The sequence below is a fragment of the Enhydra lutris genome, unplaced genomic scaffold (genome assembly GCF_002288905.1).
Source record: "Enhydra lutris kenyoni isolate GAN:26980312 unplaced genomic scaffold, ASM228890v2 scaffoldscaffold45, whole genome shotgun sequence".
Taxonomy (NCBI): domain Eukaryota; kingdom Metazoa; phylum Chordata; class Mammalia; order Carnivora; family Mustelidae; genus Enhydra; species Enhydra lutris.
The window spans coordinates 13796769-13817344 of NW_019154129.1; the positions used below are offsets into that span (position 1 = coordinate 13796769).

At 52.4% G+C, this 20576-nt stretch overlaps 1 protein-coding gene across 2 annotated transcripts in view; it reads right to left on the bottom strand.

Annotated features, from left to right (window-relative positions):
• The window catches only part of LOC111156293 (3-phosphoinositide dependent protein kinase 1), a 74655-nt gene that overhangs the window by 41613 nt on the left and 12466 nt on the right, over nt 1-20576 (bottom strand). The window contains exons 1-2 of one of the 2 annotated variants that reach the window (XM_022517073.1): nt 9127-9422; nt 1641-1907 (exon numbers count right to left, since the gene is read on the bottom strand). In XM_022517073.1, the coding sequence (XP_022372781.1) occupies nt 1641-1850 (210 nt within the window). In that variant the 5' untranslated portion in view covers nt 1851-1907; nt 9127-9422. Of the gene's footprint in view, nt 1-1640; nt 1908-9126; nt 9423-20576 lie in introns of those variants that run through there. The other variant, XM_022517072.1, reaches the window with a different exon arrangement.

The window sequence follows — 20576 nt, forward strand, 5'->3', positions numbered from 1 at the left end:
ATGAGTCAAGATAAATGTCCATGAAGTAGAACTGAGAGAGGGAGAACACTGCTTCTTTCGCCGGACTCTTCAGTAACCGTGCAGAACAGCCAAGGTTCTTTTCAAAATAGTTTCTTCTTTCTGAGAAGATCTGTGAGTTACCAAACTACTGGGAACTATCCTCATAGTTGAAGACTGTTATGACGTGGGCACAACTGTTTCGTAATTTAAACAGAAACGGCCAATAAAAAAAATCTAAATTTAAAATATAAGGGGAGGCACCTGGGTGGCTCAGTCAGTTAGGCGTCTGCCTTCTGCTCGGGTCATGATCCTAGGGTCCTGGGATCGAGCCCTGCATCGGGCTCCCTGCTCCCTTGCCTTCCCCGTTTGAGTGCACATGCTCAGGCTCGCTCACTCTCAAATAAATAAACAGAATCGGGGCGGCCGGGTGGCTCAGTGGGTTAAGCCTCTGCCTTTGGCTCAGGTCATGATCTCAGGGTCCTGGGATCAAGCCCCACATCAGGCTCTCTGCTCAGCAGGGGGCCTGCTCCCCCCCCCACCCCTCTGCCTGCCTCTCTGCCTGCTTGTGCGCTCTCGCGCGCGCGCTCTCTCTCTCTCTCTCTCTCTCTCTCTCTGTGAAATAAATAAATAAATAATTTAAATAAATAAATAAACCGAATCTTAAATACGTACATATATATGTACATACTATATATATAAATACACACAAATATATATATTTGTTCCCCGTGTGTATATATACACACACATGGGGAACAAAAAGTTAACACTGATTAAACCAAGTTGGCAATGTGGGTGAGCTATAAAACTTCACGTTCTTCGTTATATCTTGTGACATTTCATGAATGTAAAAAGAAAAAAGCGAAACAGGTTTCACATGAGGTTTCTCCCTGGAGGCCAGCCAAGAAGGCCCCGGCCATCTGCAGGGCATGCTGATGCCCAGGCCGCCCCCGAGCCTGCGCAAGCCCCCGGTCCCATCACAGCCACGTGGGGCTCCCACCTCCGCAAAGGGGCTGCTCTGAACCTTCACTTCTTTGCTTGAAAAGGAAAAGAACACCACAAGACAGGCACAAGTGGCTCAGGTAGCAAACAGAGGTGCTGACTGAAACGGAGACCGAGAACCTGGAGGCTAGCAGGTCTGGAGCTGTGCCTCCAGCGGGGGTCAAGGCTGTGCCGATTTATGCATTGTTTTAAATAACAGAGAAAGAGTAAAGGTCATTAAGTGTTTCCTGAAAAGTCTGAAGAGACACTGATACTGACACTTTCAAACGAAGGGAGGGCTGGGGAGGGCTGACGGGACACAGGACGCAGGTGAGATCTGTCGATGACAGGTTAGGGTAAAAACTAACTGCATCAAACCCCAAACCAGACCAACAACAGAAAGACCAACAGACAGACGCCTTTTACAGCTTTTGTCTTCAAAAATCATGGCTTAGGGATCTCACCCACGTGATTCACTGGGTGGTAGGCGGCCCCAAATCACCCTCGCAACCGGAGTAGAACCCCAGAGAGGCCGGAGACCCTCGCCTGGGGAAGACCACCACCCAGGTCACGGGGTCCCCTAGCTCCAAGCCCTGAGGAAAGGCAGCCTTCCCAAGGAAAATATGCTCATTGAGGAAACAGCAGCAGCAGATACTCACTGTGGAAAAAGAGCCTTCACCAAGAATCTTCCCAAATTTGAAGTCTTCAGGCCGTTTCTTCCGAGGCTGTGGCGGCGGCTGGGCGGTGTGCTGCAGGGAGCTCGCGCTCGGGCGGGGCGCAGCCGCGGTGCTGTCCATGGTAGGGCCCTGTCTGCTGCCGCCGCTCGGGATGCCAGGGGCCGTGCCGGACTCAGTCTGGGTCCTCACCATTGATGGGGACGGGCAAGCACATAACACCACGCTGGACTGAATAGGAACGGTGTCGTACTGGCGGACACAGGAAAAAGGGGTAAGATTCACAGTGGCTCACTTTTCCTACATATATCAACTGAAGTGGTAACACTGTTGAAATACGAACACCAAGTGCAGGGCAAGGCTTCTGACGTTCTGCCACAGGGTTCAGGCCACTGCTCTCCTGCAATCCCTTCCCTGCTCAAATCCCAGCCCCCACACCCCGTCCCTGTGCCCAGCAACCCCACTATCCAGATCCTATCCGCCCTCACTCTCCTCCATCAGCACCGAGTGACTCTCCAACCAGCCCCTGCCATGGCCAGTTGCGCCTTCCCATCATGGCCCAACCTCAGTGCCCCCAGCAGCCAGCCCCAGCCCCCAGAGAAGCCAGCCCGAACTCTGACCACGGCGTCCCCACCCGGAGCTCCTCACCAACTCACCCACCCACACCGCATACAGGCTGGACACACGGAAGGAACTCAATTAGGGCCTGAACACACAGACTGGCTTAAAACTGCACAACGAAACAGAATTTCAGCCCAGCAGCGCTAGAGCACGGAAGCAGAACTTCGTGGGAAGAGGACTCCAGGACCGTCAGCTGTACACAAAAGCTACAGCTGAGGGTGCCTGGGTGGCTCTGCCAGTTCAGTGCCCGACTCTTGGGCTCAGCTCAGGTCAGGATCTCGGGGTCGTGAGTTCAAGCCTCATGTTGAGTCCTTACTGGGTGTGGGGCCTACTTCAAAAAGAAAGTTAGATTTGGTTATATAAGCTTCTCAAAAAAAGACAGCAGTGGAGTAACTGGTTAACACCTGGGAAACCGCCTGTTCTAGAACCCAGAGGCTCACTCCAACCAAAGGTACCTTCAGGCCAGGTAGAGTTTCGGATTTTTAAATTATTTAAACAAATTCAAAATTTAGCAAATTTTATTTTTTTAAAAGATTTTATTTATTTATTTTACAGAGAGAAAGTACAAGTATGCAGAGAGGAAGGCAGAGAGAGAGGGAGACGCAGGCTCCCCGCCGAGCAGAGAGCCCGATGCGGGGCTCGATCCCAGGACCCTGAGATCGTGACCTGAGCCAAAGGCAGATGCTTTAACCCACTGAGCCACCAAGGCGCCCCCAAAATTTAACAAATTTTAAAACTTATCCCATGGAATCTCTACTAACTCCCCGGCTGGCTTCTTTGCAGAAATTGTAAGCCGGTCCTAAAATTCACATGGGACACAGAACAATCTCAGAAACGAACAAAGCTGAACCAGCTTACCCACACGACCTTAGAAACAAAGCTACAGTAACCAGAACAGGGTGGTCATGCAGAGAGGAGCGTAGGAGAGTTTAGGAGAGGAGGCCTAGATGTCTACAATCTACTCATATTTGAGAAGGGCACCATGACCCTTAGTGAGTAGGGACATTCTTTTCAACAAACGCATAGCCACACACAAAAAGAATGAAGTCGAATGCCTTTCCTGTATCATATACAAAACCTAGCTCAAATTTACCAAAGATCTACACGTAAAAACGAAAACTATAAAACTCTTAGAAGAAAATATATGAGTAAATCCTCCTGACCTTGGCAATACCTTCTTAGATATGAGACCAAAAGCACAAACAACAAAAAGAAAAAACAAAATAAAACAAAACCACGGATCAAAGGGACTTCACCAAAATTAAAAACTTCTGTGCTTCAAAATCACCATTAAGAAAGTGAAAAGATGGGGGGGCGCCTGGGTGGCTCAGTGGGTTAAGCCTCTGCCTTCGGCTCAGGTCATGATCTCAGGGTCCTGGGATCGAGCCCCGCATCAGGCTCTCTGCTAGGCGGTGAGCCTGCTTCCTCCTCTCTCTCCACCTGCCTCTCTGCCTACTTGTGATCTCTGTCAAATAAATAAATAAATAAATATCTTAAAAAAAAGAGAGAGAGAGAGAGAGATAGTGAAAAGATGGGACACCTGGGTGGCTCACTGGGTTAAGCCACTGCCTTTGGCTTAGGTCATGATCTCAGGGTCCTGAGATCCAGCCCCAGATCAGGCTCCCTGCTTAGAGGAGAGCCTGCTTCTTCCTCTCCCTCAGTCTGCTGCTCTGCCTACTTGTGCTCTCTTTCTCTGTCAAATAAATAAATAAAATATTTTATAAAATAATAAAGTGAAAAGACAATCTATGGAAGAGAAGAAAGTACGTGCAAATCACGCATCTGCTAAGGGACTTGTATGCAGACGACATAGAGCTCTTACAACCCAATTAAAACACACACACACACACACACACACACACACACACACTCACTCACACACACTTAAAAACCAGGCAAGGGATCTGAATAAACATTTCTCTGAAAAGATAGACAAATGGCCAATAAGCACACGAAGAGATGCCCAACAGCACCGTCACTATGGAAACGCACATCAGAGCCGTGAGGAGATTCCTCCTGACACCCACGAGGGTGCCAGCATCACACAACAGACAGTGACAAGTGCTGGTGAGGCTGTGGGGAAGTCGGGACCTCCAGGCACTGCTGCTAGGTTTGTGACCCGGCGCCGTGGTTTTGGCAGACAGTCTGGCAGTTCCTCAGGAGGCAACAGGCACCACGAAAGCGAGGAATTCCCAGCCTAGGTGTGCACCCGGAGACAAGCAAACCTATGTCCACAGGAAACCTGTACGAGAATGCTGACAGCAGCAGGACACCTCACGGCCAAAAGGTGAACACAGCCCAGATGTCCACCAACGGATAAACGGATGAACAAACACAGTCCAGCCGTGAAAACTGAGTACTGTTCAGCTACGAAGAGGAAACACTGATACATGCTACGACATAAATGAACGTGGGAGACACCATGCTCCGTCAGAAGGGCCAGACACAATAGGCCACGCACTATGGGATCCCATGCCCATGAGCTGTCCAGAAGAGGCGGACCCACAGACAGAAAGCAGATGGGTGGTCTGGTCATCAGGGGCTGCGGGCTGGACGCAGGGCAGGGGGCGGCCTGCTAATGGGTCTTGGGTTTCTTTGTAAGGTCTTGAAAATGCTCTGGAACTAGATCGTGATGATGGCTCTATGACCCTGTGAACACACTAAAACCCACTGAATTATTTAAATAGGTGAACTGTACAGTCCACAAACTACATCTCAATAAGCTGCTAAAACAGCTGTATCACATATGACTGCATTCAGTTACATACAAGAGCTCATTCAAATTTATAAACCATCAAGACTTTAGATGAAGAAATGGACAACAGAAAGGCACCAAAAAAACTCAAGGCACCAAGAGATGAAAACATGCAAGGCATCCAAAGACACCTTAAAGAGACCAGAGATGGCACTGGAAGTTTGCGATTACGGGAGAGGATGGAGGACAGACAGATACATAATAACGACAATTAAATATGTTCACCACACAGAGGAACACCAAAAGCTGGCAAAGCCATGATAAAAAAAGGCACCGCTCTACCTGCGGCTGGCACCACGAACTCATGATGCTGGTACTAGGTCTTCTGGAAAGCAACGTGGTAATGTGTGAAGAAGGCAATGACAGAACAGTTGCCAGTGAGACACAAAGAAATACGACAAAGACGGGAGAAGAAAAGAGTAGAAGTTTAGGTGGGCATTAAGAAAGGGTTAGACACAGGGGCACCGAGGCGGCTCAATGGGTTAAGCCTCTGCCTTCGGCTGAGGTCATGATCTCAGGGTCCTGGGATGGAGCCCCGCATTAGGCTCTCTGCTCAGCAGGGAGCCTGCTTCTCCCACCCCTCTCTCTGCCTGCATCTCTGCCTACTTGTGATCTCTCTCTGTGTCAAATAAAATCTTAAAAAATAATAAAAAAATAAAAAGAAAGGATTAGACGGGGCACCTAGGTGGCTCAGTCACTTAAGCGCCTGCCTTCAGTTCAGGTCGTGATCTCGGGGTCCTGGGATCGAGCCCTGGATCGGGCTCTCTGCTCAGCACAGAGCCTGCTTCTCCCTCTCCCTCTGACCATCCACTGTGCTTGTACTTGGTCTCTCTCTCAAATAAATAAATAAATAAATAAATAAATAAATAAAATCTTGGAGGAGAAAAAAAAAAAAAAAAGGATGAGATAGTCTTAAAGTTAAATCAGAAATACATACAAGCTCACCCACAAGCATGAAGACTGCCCTTCCCAGCTCCGACTCTGGAGTGTTCCAGCAGTGACATCACGAGCCTACCCACAGCCAGACTGTTGGAGAACACCACAAAATGAGCGCAGAGCATCCAGACTGCTTCTAACAGTGCTCCCCACTAAAAGAGCTCAGGAAAACACACACACAAACAACCAACACAGGGCAGCGGTTAACTCGTCTTAAAACAGAGAAAAGAGAATGTGGTACCAGAATCCCTTGCTATGTCTGAAAGGGAGAAGGCCTTCGTAGGAGGAAAGAGTGGGGAAATGGCCTACAGGGGCTGTCACTAGCCAAGCTGTGATCGTGCAAACCCTGAAAAGAGATCAGCAAGTACAGCTAATGAGCGTAAGCCCAAACGGGTCCCAAGTCTGTAAGGGTGCACACAGGTGATAAGAAGTCTATCACTACTGTAACTATACAAGCAGGCTAATTACAACGGAACATTTCATTTTATAAATCTGAGTAACTAAGGGACTGGTCATACAGAGCTCTGTTTCTTATATTGTTTGTTCATAAAGGATAGACATTTCCTCTCCATTTAAACAGGGAAAGGAGACACACAGGAAACTGAAGAAACCCGAGTCCTGCAGAAAGTGTGCCACCAACAGGAAGGACAGGTGGGCCTGGTAGCCAGGAGTGTGCCCCGGATGACAGCTCAGCCACCACGAGAGGACAGCCAAAGGACAAACTCATCCTGAGATGAGTTTTGACATCAAGTCAAAAACCAATCTAAAGAGAACATCCCGCGCCCCGACACGATGAGGGCAGAGGCAGAGGTGGCAGGAGACCGGCCAGCGCCCGCAGTGCTGCCTGAGCCCCTCTCCCTGCAGCAGGCCGGCCCGGGAAGCCTGACTCAGGCAGGGTCAGCCCTGAAGACACACTATGCTCAGCCAAGGAATCCCCACCAACGCCGGGGGTGCACCACGTACAGGTCTGCGGAGAGCATCCGAGCTGCAGGCAAGGAGCAGGCCTACCTCGGACATACTGGGGGTTCGATTTCAGACCACGGCAAGAGAGTGACTGTCACAAGAAAGTGAGTCAAACGAACTTCCTGGTTTCCCAGTACATATAAAATTATGTGTACGCTCTGCCATGGTCTATTAAGCATCCAGTAGTATTATGTCAAAAAAACAATGTCCATGCCTTAAATAAAAAATACTTTATTGCTAAAAAATGCTAACCATCAGGAAACCTAGCTAGCTCGACTGGTGGACCATCAGTTCAAGCCCCACACTGGGTGCATAGAGCTTATTTAAAAAAAGAAGAGAGAGAGAGAGAGAGAGAGAGAGAGAGAGAGAGCTATCATCCGAGCTTTCAGGAAGTTGTAATCACTGATCACGTATCATCACAACAAAAATGGTAATAATGAGAAAGTTTGAAATGCTGTGAGAATTACCAAAATGTGAGGGAGAGACACAAAGTGAGCAAATGCCATTGGAAAAAAGGCACTGACAGACTTGCTCAGGGTTGTCACAAACTTTCTTTTTTTTTTTTTTTTAAAGATTTTATTTATTTATTTGACAGAGGGAGATCACAAGTAGACAGAGAGGCAGGCAGAGAGAGAGAGAGAGAGAGAGAGAGAGAGAGGGAAGCAGGTTCCCTGCTGAGCAGAGAGCCGGATGCGGGACTCGATCCCAGGACTCTGAGATCATGACCTGAGCCGAAGGCAGCGGCTTAACCCACTGAGCCACCCAGGCGCCCCTGTCACAAACTTTCAATTCATTACAAACACAGCACAGCGCCCGTCAGAGGGAATAAAGAGGAGCTGCGCCCGTGACCAGCGCGAAGACACGACCCAACACCCAGTCCCAGTGAACATGTGCAGAATGACTGACTGGGTAAAAACACCTAAGAGAATCTGAGCTTTTAAACGGAGCACACAGCACAAACGCGACCAGCGGGACAGGTCCTCCAGCGGGACTGCGAGCCCAAGCGCACCCTTTATTTATGGAAAGAGGCCGGGTTCTTGAACGCTCTACGGCTCACACATTTCACAACACTCCACCGCACACACAGAGGGTACCAAGGGTTGGACCAAGCTGAGGTTCAGTCCGTGCCCTAACAGTTTGTTCCTTTATAAGAAAGCGTGCAACGCAACAGAAGCATAATCAGACTCAGTAACTTCCCGCCAGAGATGAGCAGCAACTTCTCTGTTCTCGGGGACAGTTCAGTGGGGAAGAGTCAGTGTGCAGGCAAAGGCCCAGCAGGAACCGTGACAGGCCTGGACGGTCCTCGCAAGTCAGGCGAGCTACACAGCCAGGGAGGGCTATGCACACAGAGCCCTGGGCGCTCATGGGCCGCCTGGACACAACTAAGGGTACCTGCTTGCTGGGCCTCCAGGGTCATCCCGGGTGTAGACCCTCAGGCCCAGGGCTGAGGGGGACACACACCAGGGAAGGGAAGTGGGAAGGAGCCAGCACTTCCAACAGCACAGTCCCGGGCATGACAGCGGTGCTGTGAACTAATCTGGCCACAGGCCCCCATGGGGTAGAGGAGGGGAGAGTGAGGCCTGTCTCTGTTGTTCCTACCCCCACCCCTGCACCTGTCCCAGCAGTGTGTAAATCAGATCAACATGGCCTCACCTAAGTCCACGTGTATGCCCAGCCTCCTGTCAAGCATGCCTCAAGGAGACAGCAGAGACGCGCGAGACCGTGACACATGCCGCTTTTAATTCAAAACCAACAAGACAAATGCTGACCAAAAAAACCCTCAAACATGAAGTTAATAAAGACCGACATTATGACCGGCTGATTCCTGAGAATGTTAATTATGCGTGGACAAGATTCCGGACTCAATGACAAAGGCACTGACATATCTTTATGTGGATGGGTTGGCACAGGTGGGGGACAGCCCATGGCTTCTTCGAGGTGGGCAGAACCTCAGGCCTGGGATGTGTGGCAGGCGACATCCAAGAGCAGTGAAGAGTTTGCCAAAGGTCAGCCAAGGCCTGAGGCGGCCGCGCACTGCAGGGAGCAGCCGTCCAGGGCCACAGACAGCAAGGGGGCACTGAGGACCCGGTGGGACAACCCCCACCCAGCAAACTGGCTATGGTGAGGACTAAGGAGCCTGACATCAAACACTCCGCAAGGGACGCTAAGGAGGAAGCCAGCTTCAGGAGCACTTACCGAGAAAAGCTGCCTTCAGCACCGACATCCTGATGGCAAACTGCCCAACGCCAACAGCAGACCCCAGAACGACGACCAGGCACGGCTGCTGAGACTCTGCTTTACAAGCACGTGCTCCCGAGGGCTTTCTCTCATCAAAGTGGCGGCTATGGCTGTTAAAAGGTCTCCAGGAGAGATCTCCAAGTAGAGCACTGCCCCCGAGAGGCCCCCCCCAGGCAGGGCAGCCCATGGTACACACCCCTGCCTGTTCCCAGGCTCTGGGGCACACTGGAAACTAATGGGCTGGGTTTTTGTCTTTTCTAAGATTATTTTTTAATTTATTTTTGTGGGACGCCTGGGTGGCTCAGTCGGTTGGGCATCGGCCTTTGGCTCGGGTTGTGGGCCCTGAGTCCTGGGATCAAGTCCCGCATCAGGCTCTCTGCTCCGTGGGGAGCCCACTTCTCCCTCTCACTCTGCCTACTTGTGCTCTGTCAAATAAATAAATAAATTTTTAGAAGGATTTTATTTATTTATTTGACACAGAGAGAGAGATCACAAGTAGGCAGAGAGGCAGAGAGAGGGAGAAGCAGGTTCCCCACTGAGCAAAGAGCCTAATGCGGGGCTCAATCCCAGGACCCTGAGATCATGACCTGAGCTGAAGGCAGAAGCTCAACCCACTGAGCCACTCAGGCGCCCCAATAAATAAATTTCTTTTAAAAGATTTTATTTAGGGACGCCTGGGTGGCTCAGTTGGTTAAGCAGCTGCCTTCGGCTCGGGTCATGATCCCAGCGTCCTGGGATCGAGTCCCACATCGGGCTCCTTGCTTGGCGGGGAGCCTGCTTCTCCCTCTGCCTCTGCCTGCCATTCTGTCTGCCTGTGCTCGCTCTCTCTCCCTCTCTCTCTGACAAATAAATAAAATCTTTAAAAAAAAAAAGATTTTATTTATTTATTTGACAGAGATCACAAGTAGGCAGAGAGGCAGGCAGAGAGAGAGGAGGAAGCAGGCTCCCTGCTGAGCAGAGAGCCCAATGTGGCACTCGATCCCAGGACCCTGGGATCATGACCTGAGCTGAAGGAAGAGGCTTTAAGCCGCTGAGCCACCCAGGCGCCCCTAAATAAATATTTTTTTAAAAAATAAATAAAACTTATTTTTGTAAGAGAGGGCAAGCACAGGCTCGAGTGAATGCGCACAAGCAGGGGGAGAAGCTGACTTCCTGCTGTACAGGGATCCCTAAGTGGGACTTGATCCCAGGGTCCCAGGATCACGACCTGAGCGGAAGGCAGATGCTTAACTGATTGAGCCGCCGGGCGCCCTAATGGGCTGTCATGGTGGATGCAGACCTGACCCAGCGGACCCCGTGTCACGGAGCAGCGTGTGGCCTGCCGCTGCTGTGGAAGAAGTGGGGCATCATGCTGGAGAACGCCCGCTCCCATCCTCTCCGCCACTGGTCCGCACGTGAGGGCAGTACGCACCACAGGCCCCGCCCAGGCCACCCGAGCAGGTGGGAGGGGAGAACTGCGGTTCGAAGGTCAGGCGGTGCGTGTGTTCGCCGGAAGTGGCAGAGGGAGACGGGCCTTGCCCGGCAAACAGCTGCCCGTGGCGGTGTGCAGCAGCCACTCTCCCTGCACACCCGCAGTGCCCGGGGGCCAGCAATGCATCCACACACGGGATGAGGGGCCCCCAAGCCTGAGGCTGCGGCAGCCCAGGGCCAAGCACATCTGATCAGCCCCCCCTTCCCCAAATGAGTGCCTGCTCCCTGGCCAGGAGCACTGAGCGTGAGAACAGCTCCATCTCTTGGCTGCCCCAAAGTGGGGCTCATCCTGGGAGTCACCAGGGCCACAATGAAGCACAGCCCGCTACGGGGGAGCCGACCACCGTGAGCCCCCGGTCTTAGGAAGTCTGCGGCCACTGACCCATCTTCTATTCCAGTGGTTCTCGAGTGGGGTGGTTTTGCCCCCATGGGACCCTCACAGTGTCCAGAGACTTTCCGGGGGAGAGAGAGAGTGATGCTGCATCTGGTAGGTAGGCGCAGAGAAGCTGTAAACACCCCACAATGAACAGGACGGCCCCGCAACAGAGAACGATCAGGTCTGAGCGGCCACTGTTCCTGGGGGAGTCCCTGCTCTATTCTGGTAGACTCCATGCTCCCTTCCCCAGGAAAAACCCCACCAAGTGTTCAGTGACCACCCCCCCGAAAGCATGCAGCCCTCGGGGGAGGCCCCCATGGGCCCTTGGAGCAGAAGGGAGAAGTACAACCACCAGGAGCCGGAAACCGTGGAGAGCGACAAGTGTACCCAGCCTGAAAATGGCAAAAACCCTAATGCCACGTTTGGGGAACAAGAAACTCCCATGACCTGAACCGTGTACACGGCAGTGCTGACGAGGCGCCGTAGTAAACCTCGCAGCCAGGGGTGCGGCTTCACACTCAGCAGCACCTGACTGGGGCAGAAGAAAGCACACCGCCAGCGTGCTCCCAGCCCTCCGGCCCAGTGGCAGTGCAGGGACTCAGCAAGTGGATGGTTCCAGGAACTGAAGAGACGGACCGGAGGGAGCGGCACACCCCTAATGGACGGGTGGGGAGCAACACTCCGCTCTCAGCAGCCAGACCCACGTTCAACCTGCAAGAGGGTAAGAACGGCGATCCAGCAAAGACGCCCGAAGCTGAGATATCTCCACACAACCCCCGGCTCTCGGGAAAGCAGTCAGCCACTCCCACAGCAGCTGCAAGGCCTGGGCTGGGGAACCGCAGGGGCACGAGCCCTGGCTTTCTCATTCAGTTTCTCCAGGACTCTGGGCTCCACTGGCCAACACACAGGTTTTGGCTGGAACTCTGTTGACAACGCTGTTTCCAAATGCCAGCCTTTGACATTTCACTTGCTGTAACATTATACTCAATCATTTCTGTGATTTAAGAGCTTTTTTAAACTAATGAAATAAACTCTCAACTTGGGCTGGAAAAGTAAAAACAGCTTGGAGCCCACTCTGATGGCCAGAGAGAACACCATTTACTCCCCGGTACACAGGCACATGCAGAATAACACATCCAGCCGGAACTGGCTCACGAGGAGAGAAGCGGCTGAGCACGCCTGGCCTGCAGCCTCTCAACCTGTCCCAGAATGACGGCTCCCGTGGGGAAGCACCTCTCTTGGAAGGAGCCCCCTCCGCCCAGACAGCAGGCAAAGGGAGGGGCATAAGCATAGGACAATCCCGGACGCCTGGGTGGCTCAGTTGATAAAGCATCAGCCTTCAGCTCAGGCCCTGATCCCAGGGTCCTGAGACCGAGCCCCACATTGGGCTCCCTGCTTCAGAGAGTCTGCTTCTCCATCTCCCTCTGCCCTTCCCCACCCCCTGCTTGAGCTCACTCTCTCTCTCTCACAAATGAATAAACCAACACTTTAAAAAAAAGACTTAAGACAATCCCACACACATTATTCTTAGCACTGTACCCTGCAGGTGGTCTAGGACTGACATCTTGGGCAGAAAAACACTGTGTTCTGTATATGTCACGGAGATTGTCAAGAGATAAAAGCTGAGCCCCGGTCTTCCCCGCCTGTAAACACAAATGCACCTGGTACTCTTACCTTTCCCGGCAAGTCCTCCTTGCCCCAAAGCGCAATTCCAGTAGGAGGCTGGAAGGCGTAAGGAAGCCTTCCCTTTAAGAGACACAAAGTACCTGGGGCGCCTGGGTGGCTCAGTGGGTTAAGCCTTTGCCTTCAGTTCAGGTCATGATCCCAGAATCCTGGGATCAAGTCCTGCAACAGGCTCCCTGCTCAGTGGGGAGTCTGCTTCTCCCTCTCCCTCTGCCCCTGCTCTAATAAATAAATAAATAAAATCTTAAAAGAAAGACAGACGGTGCCTGCGTGGCTCAGTGGGTTAAAGTCTCTGACTTCAGCTCAGGTCATGATCCCAGGGTCCTGGGATCGAGCCCCGCATCGGGCTCTCTGCTCAGCAGGGAGCCTGCTTTCCCCTCTCTCTCTGCCTACTTGTGATCTCTGTCTGTGTCAACTAAATAAATAGAATCTTTAGATTTTTAAGTTAATAAGTAAATAAGTTTTATAAGTTACTATCAACCAGTCAGTCACCTTACCGCAATGCTGGCAACTGGCTAAAACTGTTAGCTGGAGCCGAGCGGAGCCGTGCCCACCGTGCCTGCTTTGGTTTGGTGGCTACTGAAGTAGACGGCTTGGCCATAGAAAGAAGAGAGAACAGGGCACTTGCTCCAAAGATGGAGACACAGGAGGGTGGTGAGTGGCCCTGAGGCCAGGCTGAGCAGGGGAGGGGAGAGGACAGCAAACGCCTCCACACAAACCAGCAGGCAGCACACAGTCACCCCCTCCAACCTCTCATTCCCAGGCCCCACTGCCTACCCCCGACCCCCCAGCTCAGCAGATTCTGTTGTTTGCCGCAAATCAGAGCACATCCAGCAACCCCTGTCCGCAGTCCTGGGAGGGTAAGGGGAGCTCCAAACCTTGAACCCACCCAGTGCAGACAACTCGGGCTGCGGGGGAGACTCCGGTAAGGCCCGTAAGTACACCTTCCTCTCCAAAGCCACGGGTTCTCTGTTACTTCATAGGAGCACACACACTCATTTTGCCCATCCCCCCCCCCTTTTTTTAAGATTTTATTTATTGACAGAGCGAGTGTGTGTTCACGGTGCGGTGCGCGGGTGGAGAGGGAGAGGGAGAGGGACGGGCAGACTCCATGCTGCGCAGGGATCCTGACGCGAGGCTCCATCTCCCAACCCCAAGACCGTGCTCTGAGTGGAAACCAAGAGCCGGACGCCCAACTGAATGTGCCGCCCAGGCGCCCTGCGCATCAGAGTTTCTTAAAGGAGGTAAATTAATTACCTCACGAATCCGATTACTCAGTAAACATTACCACTGTGCTTACAAGGGTCCAGGGACACGGCCATCAGGCAGATGCGGCCCCTGCCCCCAGGAAGCTACACCCTAACAGGGCCGTGGGCCTGATGTCACTGAGAAAACTGGCCGGCCGAAGCTGGGAGGGAGGCCACGACAGAGATGGGCCAGTGCTAGAAGCACGAGGCAGCCAAAGCAGACCTCTGGCTGCCATGGGGCCGAAGCGTGAGCCGGCAGGAGGCGCGGTGGCGGGCGTCTCTCAGGTGCTGGTAGTGGTCTCGGGCAGAAGGCCGGGTTGCTGGTGGCTTAGACGCAGCCGCGTGGCAGGGAAGAGAGCATTCGTGTACAGAAAGTAAAATGCAATGACAGCTAATCATGCATCACACTTTTTCAAAGACTTATTTATTTTAGAGAAAGAGAGAGAAAAAGAGTGTGTGTGGCTTAGATGGGTGGGGTGGGGGGGGGTGGAGAGAAGAGCAGAGTCTGATCCAGGCCAATTCCTTAACCCTGAGATCATGACCTGAGCCGAAACCAAGATCCAGCTGCCTCACCGCCTTCCCCCAACCCCGGGTGCCCTGCATGCATCATACGTTTTAAAGTTTCACTTTCCTCTAATGTTTCAGATTCAAAATACAGCAGCTGTCACGAGTCAGAAAGAAAAGCAAGTCATTCTGAAATCAACATCCACGTGAGGTGTAGAAAGAACTCTGGATTTCTGAGATGGCAATAACAGATGCTGTGAGACAGAGACACAGACATGGACACACCTGCTCTGCCATTACGTGATTTACGTGAAATGCCAGAGCCCCACCGCAGCTTCCTCGATCTGAGGCAAACTCAGTCCCCTCAAGACCACCCTGCTTTACCCACCTGACATCAACAAATGTTCACTGAGGGCCTACTATGCGCCATACACTGCTCTAAGTACTGGAGATACAACAAAGAAACAAGCCAAGCCCACTCCCTACACTCTGGGGCACCTGGGGGGCTCTGTGTCTGCCTTCTGCTCCGGTCACGATCTCAGGGTCCTGGGATTGAGCCCCAGATCAGGCTCCCTGCTCGGTGGGGAGTCTGCTTCTCCCTCTCCCTCTGCCCTCCCACCTGCTCATGTTCTGTCAAATAAATAAATAAAATCTTTTTTTTTTTTTTTTTAAAAAGAGCGGCTACATTCCAGTATGGCACACAGACACTCCAAAAAACAAACAACAAGTAGTGTTACAGTGTTGGACAGTGATAACTACCATGAGAAAAGAACAGCCAGAAAGGAAGACAGTAGTATTTGAGGTAAGCAGTTGTGGGATGTGCAAATTTAAACATAGAAGCCCTTACTGGGTAAGTGACATTGGAGCAAAAACCCAAGGAGATGGGGGAAAGCCCTAAAGAAATCTGGGGAGAGCCATCTCAGCAGAGGACTGGCCAGTGCAAAGGCCCTGAGGCAAGAGCACCTCTAGACTCAGCAGCCCAGTTGACCCACAGTACAGGCCACCTCCAGACAGAACCCCTGGATGCCACGCAGAGACCTCAGTGTCCCTGAAACACTCCTTCTGGGGTCACTTCTGGTAAGTTCTGGGTACCTCAAAGTGCAGGGGTGGGAGCCTGAGAAATGAGGCTGCCCAGAAGGGCCTAAGCATCTCCTGATCCGGACTGTGACGCCAGTCTAGCACCAGCCATACTGTCCTGAATCAGTCCAGGGTTCTGAGATGCTGGCCACCAGACCACTGCTGCTCTGGTGTCCCCTCTGCTCCAGCAATTATGGGCATAACCACACAGGAACCTGTCATGGGCAGCCTTCCTCCTTCATGGAATTCTGCAGTTTCCTTCCTGCCTCAGCCACCGCATGCCAGCCAAGCACCTCTATGCAAAACCAGCCCTTGGGGGCGCCTGGGTGACTCAGTGGGTTAAAGCCTCTGCCTTTGGCTCAGGTCATGGTCCCAGGGTCCTGGGATCCAGCCTCACCTCGGGCTCTCTGCTCAGCAGGCCTGCTTCCTCCTCTCTCTCTCTGCCTGCCTTGCTACCTACTTGTGATCTCTGTCAAATAAATAGATAAAATCTTAAAAAAAAAAAAAGCTCTTGGGGCCCCTCCCTGATGAAGATGTTTTTAGGGTCAGACGGACGCTCGTACTTTCTCTTCCCAGAGAGCTGTAACTCACTGGCATGGGTACGTTCTAGTGATTAATATTCCTTCTGTAGTTAAGAAAGGTAGCCACAGTGTGACTCTTTGAGGCATTTAAGCATCAACTGTGAAACAAAAAGTCTAAGAGAAAAGGCCCTCTTCCGGGTGAAAAGTCCAAATATTTGTTATTATAGTTGTTACTCTTAACAGCTAATTTCTTTTCAACATTTCGAGGTGGTGTTCAAGCAGCATCAATAGCACTGAGGCAGTCTGCCACAATCTGGGGGACACGGGCTGACTGGCAGCCCCACAGGGTGGGTTCTGGTCCCGAGACACTCCCTCCAGCTTGCCAGCACTCCGCCCTACAGAGGCACAGCCCAGGGATCCCAGGTGACCCAGGACCTGCCGGTGAGTCATTCCCTCCCAGCACAACCCAGTCAGCTTGCCACCCACCTGATGACCCAAAACTGCGGTAAGTAAATAGTTCTGGTTACTCCATAGCTTCTGAAATTTAAATTTCTAGAGAAATTTCAAGTAACAAAACCCTAGTCGTGCCTATCCCAACCCCATCCTCCCTAATCAAATGAAGCTGACCACAAGAGAAGTTCTCCAGAACACAGCCCACAGAGAGTTATGATCGCTCGCCTTTCCCATACACACGCGCACACCCCAAATCCACGCCCCTTATGCCCCAGGAAAGGCTGGGTGCTGCCAGCTTCACACTGCAGGCCAGCCTACATCAGTGCTGCTCCTGCCCTGCCAGCACCACCCCCACTGGCATGCCCAGCCCCTACCATTCCTCCCCCACTTCCCAGGACCAGCACCCCCACCCTGGAGCCCCCCTCCCTCAGAAGGAGATCCCCTTCTGCGTTTCTCCCTCCGACCTCCTGCGTGGCTGGTCAGGACAAGCTTCAGCAACCGCCTCACCACCGAGAAACGTGGCAGCTACCTCTGTGGCTGAGCAAGCTCGAGAACGAGGAAGGACAGCTGTTCTCAACTGAACCTGCCTCCAAGAATCAGTGTCACCGACCTCTGACACCGTGAAGCCTCTGGAAAAGGGGTCACCATGTCCCCCCCAAGTCCTCTCAACATGACTCTCATTCTGTACAGATGAGTGTGTAGACAATGAGTAAGTAGGAGTGCCATCTGCTGTGCTCACCTTACCTTTTCCGAGTGGGGACCACAAGCTGCCCTTCATAAGAGCGACTCTGACAGGAAGCAAACGTGAGTCTTAGCTGATTCCCAGGGGCGCCTGGGCAGCTCTGATGGTTGGGCGGCAGGCTCTTGATTTGAACCCCCATGTGGGACTCCACGTTGAGTGTGAAGTCGGCTTGAGGTTTCTCTCTCCCTCCGCCCCCCAACCATGCGCATGCACAAGCACATGCTCTTAAATCTTTTTTTTTTAAGGTACAACATCTATGTATTTTTTTAAAGATTTATTTATTTATTTGACAGACAGATCACAAGTAGGCAGAGAGGCAGGCAGAGAGAGGAAGAGAAGCAGTCTCCCCACCGAGCAGAGAGCCCGATGCGGGCCTCGATCCCAGGACTCCAGGATGATGACCTGAGCCGAAGGCAGAGGCTTTAACCCACTGCGCCACCTAGGCGCCCGGTTATTTTTTATTTTATTTTTAACTAATCTTTACACCCAACAAGAGACCCAAACCTACAACCCTGAGACCAAGAGCTACACGTCCCACCAGGTGAACCAGCCAGGCAGCCCTGGAAGCTTTTTTTGAAAAAGCACATCTCACAGTCAGTAATCAGTGGTGCCCGACGGTCGTCACTGGGCGGGGCGGGGTGGCTGGGGGCCGTGCAGGTCACAGGAGGCTACCGCCAGTGTCTGGAGAGAATCCACAGCGACTCCCAGGGCTCCCACGTCTGCACAAGGGACAGGGGTGGGACTCAAGCTGTGGAGATGCTCTTGAGCCTTAAGTGGTTTGAAGTGGTTTGAAGGTGGTATTTGGATGGGAAACCCATGGTTTTTCCTCTTTTGTTTGAAAGATGGTAACTTAAAACACTTCACAAGGAAAAGTGATTTATCCACTCATCTGCTACCACACAGTTCACTGAACACCTACTAGGAGCCCAATCCTACCTGAGCCCCCGGGACAAGGAAAAAAGGCAAGAGCACCTGGGTGGACACCAGACAGCAGAGGAAGGAGATTTCCAGGAAGAGGACTGACTGGCAATTCTCAGATCTCTCCAGCTGCTTCCTTATCTGTGTCTTATCTTTATCTCTTCAGGAAGGATAAAAGGCAGGGGGGCGCCTCTTTGGCTCAGTGGGTTAAAGCCTCTGCCTTTGGCTCAGGTCATGATCTCAGGGTCCTGGCACGGAGCCTCCCGACCAGCTCTCTGCTCAGCGAAGAGCCTGCTTCCCCTTCTCTGCCTGCTGCTCTGCCTACTTGTGCTCTCGGGCTCGCTCTCTGTCAAATAAATAAATAAAATCTTTTTTTTAAAAAAGGATAAAATGCAAATTAAGCAAGGATTTCAAACAAAGAAGGGGCTTGGGGAGTCTGAGGCCAGACTCAAGGCCGGGGTGAAGAGAAAGTCTTTCACCTTGAGGGGAAGGCGGTGTCCTTGCCCAAGCGGAGGATTCAGCACTCTGGGCCTACACCCTCCATATCTGAGCAATTCAAGTAGCTTCTTTAAATACTCTTGGCTCTTAAGGGTTTTTACATTTCTACAAACTCGCTGAGCAAGAACCTAATTCCATGAAAACACAAAAATAAATATCCAAACTCTTAATCATCAGTTACTAAGCTGTCTAAACCTTCCACATCTGAACTAAGAGTCTGGGCCTCAGACAGACAGACAAGTTACACGTGCGAGTGGAGAAGCCCCAGCATGAACTGAACTTGCACCGCACAGGTTCAGATCTCAGCTCTGCTCCTCGCTGGCCGTGTGACCTCGAACAAGTTCCTCAGTCACCTCTCAGCGGTTCACACTATCCACCTCATAGCCAGGGATGAGGAGAACCACAGCTCCCAGCTTGCTGTAAGGAATTTTTTTCTTTTTTTAAGATTTGAGAGAGAGAGAGCAGGAACAGGAGGGGCAGAGGGAAAGGAAGAGAATCTTAGAAGAGTGCAGAGCCTGACACGGGGCTCGATCCCACCACCCCAAGATCATGACATGGGCAGAAACCAAGAGCTGGGCGAAGCTCGGCTGTGGCGTTCTGGCGCCCCTTGCCGCGAGGGTTTACTGAGTCAATCCACGCAGAGCGCACCAGCCGGCCTGCTCAGAGGACGCGCACTAGAGGCACTTCCACGACTAAACAACACAGAAGACACAAAAAGGTTTCCCGTCCAAAGGTCATTAGATCATAAAATAAGCCTTCCGAGGCAAAAAATAAAGCCCATCCCCTTCCCAAATACGGTTGCCAAGTCTGAACGAACAGCATCAACTACACGTTGCATTAGGAGGCCCGATGCTAACTCCAAGGCAGATAAAACGATACGGAAGGCTGAGCCCCCAGCCATCAGGAGAGAAACCACCATCGAAATCAGGCCCTTCTATGCTCAAGATGTAGCCTCACAGCTTAAGGCTCCAGCCAGCAACCTCTCCCGGGGACAGGATCTCAAACTCAAAACGCCAGGGGGTCTTCGAACGCTGCCTGGGCCGAGCGCGCCCTGGAGCTCTGAAACCCCCGACATGGACACAGTCGACATGCCACAGCGTGGGAACACTCCCCTCGAGGGGGACGAGCTGCCCCCAATCCGGCCGGCTCTTCCCCAAAGGAGCACTGCTTTCAGTCAACGGGGCTCCCTGGCAGAGAACACTTCCGTAGGAACCCCCACACCTCGAGAGCCTCCACAAAGCTAGGCCCAGCAACCACTGCCCCCCCCAACTCCCGACTCCCGGCACGAGGACTGCGGTGGAGTACAAAATCCAAGACCCAAGTTCTAGATGTGTGACTCAGCTGAAACCAGGGTAACCATGGGTCAGCCACACTCTTTGAACCGGAATTTACTCTTCTATAAAATGAGGCTGATAACATCGACCCAGACCTTGAGGCTGCTGAGTGCCTTCAAGAGACAAGGGCAGGAAGCACCCTGGGAGGTGTGGGGGGTGTGGGGGTTCCCGGGACATACTGTGGGGCAGACCGCGTGTGGCTCCGGCCTCAGGTGGCAGCAGGGCACTCTCAGCCCAGTGCCTGTCTGCCTGAGCTCCTAACACACACTGGGCCACACGCTCTGCGGGCCGCACAGGTCTTCAACGGCAGTAGTCAGGGAGCCACCAGTGACAAGCGGCCACCAGTGCTCCGGAGCAGCACCGCACAAAGCAAAATGCAGCTGCCCCTAAGCAGAGCGCAGGCACGCGCGCCAGCCGCGCTCCAGGGGTCAGCTGGCTGGATTCAGAGGAAGACCAGAGGAAGACTGCTCCCCCTGTTCCCCGGAAGGGGGTGCAGAAAGGGCAAGAAGGAGGGGAGAAGCATTCAGTGGGTGATCCCGGAGGATGCCACTTCACCTGTGTTCCCACTGTCCCCCCAGCAAGCAG